At 31.6% G+C, this 7,246-nt stretch overlaps 1 protein-coding gene across 2 annotated transcripts in view; it reads left to right on the top strand.

Annotated features, from left to right (window-relative positions):
* LOC106475184 (rho GTPase-activating protein 45-like) overlaps positions 1–7,246 on the top strand; it is a 28,895-nt gene that overhangs the window by 5,580 nt on the left and 16,069 nt on the right. For both annotated transcript variants that reach the window (XM_022379366.1, XM_022379367.1), the window contains 6 exons: positions 1,533–1,630; positions 3,514–3,711; positions 3,933–4,063; positions 4,648–4,836; positions 5,492–5,629; positions 5,822–5,878. In XM_022379366.1, coding sequence (XP_022235074.1) covers positions 1,533–1,630; positions 3,514–3,711; positions 3,933–4,063; positions 4,648–4,836; positions 5,492–5,629; positions 5,822–5,878 — 811 coding nt within the window. The remainder of the gene's footprint in view (positions 1–1,532; positions 1,631–3,513; positions 3,712–3,932; positions 4,064–4,647; positions 4,837–5,491; positions 5,630–5,821; positions 5,879–7,246) is intronic.

The raw sequence follows: 7,246 nt of genomic DNA, 5'->3' as shown, positions 1-7,246 counted from the left end.
GGTTTAATAGGAACTGAGAGCTTCACTGCGTTCACTTTGTTATGAAGTACAAGTTGGTTTTATAGAACTGAGAGCTTCTTGCTTCACTTGTTATGGAGTACAAGTTGGTTTAATAGAACTAAGAGCTTCTTGCTTCACTTGTTATGAAGTACAAGTTGGTTTAATAGAACTGAGAGCTTCTTGCTTCACTTGTTATGAAGTACAAGTTGGTTTAATAGAACTGAGAGCTTCATGCTTCACTTGTTATGAAGTACAAGTTGGTTTAATAGAACTAAGAGCTTCTTGCTTCACTTGTTATGAAGTACAAGTTGGTTTAATAGAACTAAGAGCTTCATGCTTCACTTGTTATGAAGTACAAGTTGGTTAAACAAAACTAAGAGCTTCATGCTTCACTTGTTATGAAATATATTAATAACAAGACAGTAGGAGTTTAGGTTTGAGAAAAAGTTGTACTATGATACTGTTCATGTACATATTGGGATGAATAATGAAATAGAACTATCGGGATAATAATAGCACATTACAAGCATTTTAGTAAGCATAATGGCTTGAAGATGTTTGTTTTAATTAAGGTAGAAGCCTTTGGTAACATTTTACCATTCTAGATATTTTGTTTTTGTGTAGTATGACAGACATGTTTAGTGTTGCCAATATTCTGTAAGAATATTTGATATGTATTTAACATTACTGGTGTTCTGCTGTGTAACTAGATGAATCATGGTGTGAATGTTACATGTTTAATGGTACTGTCATTTTCTAATGTAACAGGTATTCTCAGTTTAAATAGATTATTTTACTTCATGTTTCCTGTTTAAGATGTTGTTTATGTTATTAACAACCTTATAAATCTGTGTTAAATAGATTGTTATTACTGCACTGACTTTTACAGAACCATTGACACATTAAATACATCAGAATCGTCAGCAGTCAGAGACTAGCACTACACTGACGCTCACATAACATGTGTGATGTACAAGGTAAAATCTTGCAAAAATATGGAAGTTTATTCTAAACAAATGTATATTAAATACACATACCACTAACTAGGTTATTTTAAATGTGTATTGAACACACGTACCACCAACTAGGTTGTTTTAAATGTGTATTGAACACACATACCACCAACTAGGTTGTTTTAAATGTGTATTGAACACACGTACCACCAACTAGGTTGTTTTAAATGTATATTAAACACACATACCACTAACTAGGTTGTTTTAAATGTGTATTGAACACACGTACCACCAACTGGATTGTTTTAAATGTGTATTAAATACACATAACACCAACTATATTGTTTTAAATGGGTATTAAACATGCGTAACACCAACTATATTGTTTTAAATGGGTATTAAACATGTGTAACACCAACTGTGTTGTTTTAGTTTTTTAATAACAAAAATCTTTATGTGCATTGAATGTTTCACTATAATTATTAATTGATTAAAACAGGGTCACTCAAGTTACAAGCTACTTAACTTTAAATGACAAATTCACATTATACTTGGATATAATACCCTTTTTTTACATAGGTTTGATAAAGATCGTCGTTCTAATGGCTCGATGGAGAGTTGTGAAGATTCTCCACTCCATCCATCTGTTTACAGCAAGTTATCTACGGACAGTAAAGGTGTGTAGCAGTGTTGAAATCACATTTACTTAAATATGAGGTTTCCCTCCTTTTCTTTTGTTGAAAGGTAATTAATAGGAATGTTGAGTGTTTCTTTTGTTAAGGAGTAATTCTTGAGAATGTTAGGTGTTTCTTTCATTGAGGCATAGTCTATAATAATAAAAGTGTGTGTCTGTGAAACCTGAAATTTTGCACCCATACTAAGTGGACCCTGAGGGTGTGCACCTGGGTATTATTACTAATCTTATCCTCATGCATGCACGTCTTTTTAATGAGGCAAGCTAGTGAATAATAACTTCTAATATATAGAAAATCCAGTGCATTTTGGTAACAATGCATTCCAATAATGGCTTTTATGTCATGTTGCTTAGCAATAAAAAGTGTTGTTGTTAGTCTATATACTGAAAGTATAAAATGAAATGTATAAACAACAAAACTGGATAAAAATTTATTGATTTCTTAATTTAAAGTCTCCATTGATTAAAGAGATTTGTTTTTTATTAAAAACATTGGTGATGTAATAGAAAATACCTCAATTCAGAAACGATTTAAGTTTAAAATTGGATTGATATTTTTACTCCCATGATAAATTATATGCACTTGACTCTAGCCTAGGTTATCTCACACTATGTCTTTACTTTAGGCTTGCTTATTAATTTCTTTAAGTCATACCAACATTCACTACACTTACAAGGTTTTACAGCAACCCCTTTCATGGCCCCTTGCACCCTGTCATTAAAATCGTAATGGGCAGACAGTAATTGAACTATTTTATTTGGTTAAATGCATTTTGACTTTTATTACTCCTCTTATTTCGAGAAATCAAGAGTGACGTGATATGACACACACTGGATTTTATTCTTAATTTACTGTACTTTTTGTCACTATTCTTCCATGCTAAAATAGATTAAGAATACACATGCTGACATAGTCATCTAGAATATATCAACCTAATAACCCGAGCAAAGCTGGGTACTTTCACTAGTTAATGATAATGTTAAATGTATCTTTTATTGAGAAGTAATTAATGAGAATAATAATTTTTAAAGATATATCTTGTATTGTCTGTGTGGTAATCTAGAATACATATAAGTCACTTCCACCCACTAGCCGAGGACTGTACAACCTGATGTGTCAGAGGTCGTTATGTTGTTGGTTTGATAGACAGTAAATGAACATAATATGCAGTTAATTAACATGAGAGTAATTATAAGCTATTTTGTAATTGTACTAAATATTTATGTTCTCTGCTAGTGGTCAGTTGATAGTTTTAAAGTTATGCACATTTCAGAAGATGAGAATTAGTTTTCTAAATATCATTCCTGGCTGTGTACTAAATATTTATGTCCTCTGCTAGTGGTCAGTTGATAGTTTTAAAGTTATGCACATTTCAGAAGATGAGAATTAGTTTTCTAAATATCATTCCTGGCAGTGTACTAAATATTTATGTTCTCTACTAGTGGTCAGTTGATAGTTTTAAAGTTATGCACATTTCAGAAGATGAGAATTAGTTTTATAAATATCATTCCTGGCAATGTACTAAATATTTATGTCTTCTGCTAGTGGTCAGTTGATAGTTTTAAAGTTATGCACATTTCAGAAGATGAGAATTAGTTTTATAAATATCATTCCTGGCAGTGTACTAAATATTTATGTTCTCTATTAGTGGTCAGTTGATAGTTTTAAAGTTATGCACATTTCAGAAGATGAGAATTAGTTTTCTAAATATCATTCCTGGTAGTGTACCAAATATTTATGTCTTCTGCTGGTCAACAGTTGATAGTTTTAAAGAGTTATGTTCTGTGCTGAAGATGACAATTACTTTTCTAAATCTTATTCCTGGCTGTGTAATGAATATTTTGTTTAACTATATTGGTCTACAGATCTTACTAAGTGCCAGCAACCAATGAAGGCATGGAACACTGGGGCTCATGCAGCAATGGGCAGTGATTCTGACAGTATCAGCAGTTGCCACAGCAACAAATCACAAGAAACCAGTCCTCCAGGCAGTCCACAAGTAGCTCAACGTAAAATGTTAGCCATGTCATCAGGAGATGAATTGGAAACTGACCATGACAACAGTTAGTAGTTGTTATTTGTATGTTAACACTGCTTACTTTCAAAACAAACATAATTACTATAAAAACCTTTCTTACAAAATTATGTTAAAAAACATCTACTTGTGTGAAGGTTATCTGTTAAATTTTGCTAAAATTATTTTTAAGTTCTAGGTTTATAGTCATGATTCAGGATGTAAATAATGTTTAATATATATCAGCGTGAACTCTTGTTACTTGGACAGCTGACAGTGTAGGAAGACGGACGTGTATGTCAAGAGCTGCTGAAACACATTCATTTAGAAAGTTAAAAACGCCAGCAAGATGTCGAGAATGTGACTCGTATGTCTACTTTCAAGGTGTAGAGTGTTCTGAGGCAAGTTTATACTGATTCTAATAATATTTTCAGTTGTGTTTACTTTCAAAGTGAAGAAGGTTCTGAGGAAAGTTCACACTGAGTTTAGTAATATTTGTGTTTTTAGATACAAGATAATTAAGTGAACATTTGTTGTTAATCCAATGTAGCCTTGACTCAGGTTTTTGGATATAAGATTATTAACCCTATCATGACGGGTCACGTGTCAGAGGCCATGTCATCGCGTTTGTTTATATATAAGTTGATTAACTGAATGTTTGTTGTTACTCCAGTAGGGCCTTGACTCAGGTTTATATATATAAGATGATTAACTGAATGTTTGTTGTTACTCCAGTGGGGCCTTGACTCAGGTTTTTATATACAAGATGATTAACTGAATGTTTGTTGTTACTCCAGTGTAGCCTTGACTCAGGTTTTTATATATAAGCTGATTAACTGAATGTTTGTTGTTACTCCAGTGTGGACTTGACTCAGGTTTATATATATATAAGCTGATTAACTGAATGTTTGTTGTTACTCCAGTGGGGCCTTGACTCAGGTTTTTAGGTATAAGATGATTAACTGAATGTTTGTTGTTACTCCAGTGTGGTCTTGCGAGCCACAAGAAATGCCTGGAGCTACTACCCATCCAGTGTGGCCGCAAGCGACTCCCTCGGAAGATGACCACTTTTGGTGTGGAACTTACAGCACACTCAAGGGAATCAGATGAGGAAGTACCTCACATTATTACCAAGTGTATAGAGGAGATTGATCGTAAGGGATACTTGATCAAGGTTTGTCTTATTGATAAACAAGTTTTTTTCTGTGTAAAGAATCTGTTCTTATCATTCATACTCAGCCAGTTATGATCATATTTCATAACAGGATAAACTAAGACTAATATTCTGAGATCGTATATACTCTTTCATTTAGGAACCACCTAAGGCATTTTGGTCTTTTGTAATGTATATTGTAATAATAGTTAATGAAATTTTATGTTGAATCTAATAAACTGGAAACCTTTTCAAAAGAACTGAATTTTCTGTTATGTACACCTTATACTGATAAAACACGAACTTTCGATCAGCTGTTTATGTGACGTTACATTACAATAAGACTGGTAATAACTCTTAGCTTTCTCTACTGACTCTGTATGTTTCCAGTAAGAAGAACATGAGCTTATAAGTTATGATATTATGAGAAATGACTTGTCACAGCAGCATACAAAGTTTGTGGATGAGATGTTATGATGTTCTTCTTACTGGATAAGGCCTTAGAAAAGATTTGTTAAAAATTGTCATCAGTCTAATGTCAAACTATATTGTATTTAATACCAATCATTTAAAATATTTTTACCAAACCATTCTTTGTTTTGTACTCTAATCTATCTCACTGTATTTCAGTTTGTGCCACTTCTTGGGTCACATTCTTATCTTTACTTATGAACAGGGCATTTACCGTGTATCTGGAGTGAAGTCAAGGGTGGAAAAATTGTGCCAGTGTTTTGAGAACGGAGCAGAATTAGTTGACCTCACTGAAGTACATCCTAATGTGATAGCTAACGTCTTAAAGTTGTATTTGAGACAGGTAGAGAATGTTTTAGTTTGATATTAGAGCACTTATGTTACACTTAATACATCACATTAAAGTTTCAAAAGTATTAAACAAATGAACATAAAACAGATGAAGGAAATACTTGCGACAAACGGGAGTTTCTAACAGTTAATATGTTACCATTAAACCTGGTGTTAAAATTTGATATATGCTTTTTCTTTTCAGCTGCCTGAGCCTTTGCTGACTTTCAGACTCTACCCTGATTTCATTAAAATTGCAAAAGTAAGTATTCAGTGTCAGATTTTGCTGATATTGTTTAGATAAGACTGATAAAACAGGTATGTTGACATTTAGCATAATAAAATATTATTGACATTTAGCATAATAAAGTATTATTAACATTTAGCATAATAAAATATTATTGACAATTTGCATAAAATATTCATTAACATCTATCCAAATATAAATTAAGTAAATTTGAAGTCCTAGAAACAGTTGATTTTATAATTCATTCTGGTTTGGTAAATTAAAAATCTGATTGCACTCCATACAAAACTTTTAAACTGACCAACATTATTGTTAGCTCATTACAATAAATATTACTTATGTTGACATTATTGTTAGCTCATTACGATAAGTATTAATTATGTTGACATTATTGTTAGCTCATTACGATAAGTATTACTTATGTTGACATTATTGTTAGCTCATTACGATAAGTATTACTTATGTTGACATTATTGTTAGCTCATTACGATAAGTATTAATTATGTTGACATTATTGTTAGCTCATTACGATAATTATTACTTATGTTGACATTATTGTTAGCTCGTTACGATAAGTATTACTTATGTTGACATTATTGTTAGCTCATTAAGATAAGTATTACTTATGTTGACATTATTGTTAGTTCATTATGATCAATATTACTTATCTTGACATTATTGTTAGCTCATTATGATAATTATTACTTATGTTGACATTATTGTTAGCTCATTACAATAAGTATTACTTATCTTGACATTATTGTTAGCTCATTACAATAAGTATTACTTATGTCTTCTTCCTCATTCCCTTCTGTGATTCAATGGTCAAAATATAAAGTTTAGTAGACTGGAATAGATGGCCTTAAGATGGTCAAGAGCTTCTGTCTTCATTGCTGTGATTTTTGTTAGTATTATTGTATACAGTTTTGGACTGTAGATGTTTGTTAGTATTATTGTATACAGTTTTGGACTGTAGATGTTTGTTAGTATTATTTTATACTGTTTTGGACTGTTTGTTAGTATTACTGTATACAGTTTTGGACTGTAGATGTTTGTTAGTATTATTGTATACAGTTTTGGACTGTTTGTTAGTATTATTGTGTACAGTTTTGGACTGTAGCTGTTTGTTAGTATTATTGTATAGAGTTTGTACTGTAGATGTTTGTTAGTATTATTGTATACAGTTTTGGACTGTAGATGTTTGTTAGTATTACTGTATACAGTTTTGGACTGTAGATGTTTGTTAGTATTATTGTATACAGTTTTGGACTGTAGATGTTTGTTAGTATTATTGTATACTGTTTTGGACTGTAGATGTTTGTTAGTATTATTGTATACTGTTTTGGACTGTAGATGTTTGTTAGTATTATTGTATACTGTTTT

This window comes from Limulus polyphemus, unplaced genomic scaffold, assembly GCF_000517525.1.
Source record: "Limulus polyphemus unplaced genomic scaffold, Limulus_polyphemus-2.1.2 Scaffold8194, whole genome shotgun sequence".
NCBI lineage: Eukaryota > Metazoa > Arthropoda > Merostomata > Xiphosura > Limulidae > Limulus > Limulus polyphemus.
This window is presented reverse-complemented; position numbering and strand designations above follow the sequence as displayed.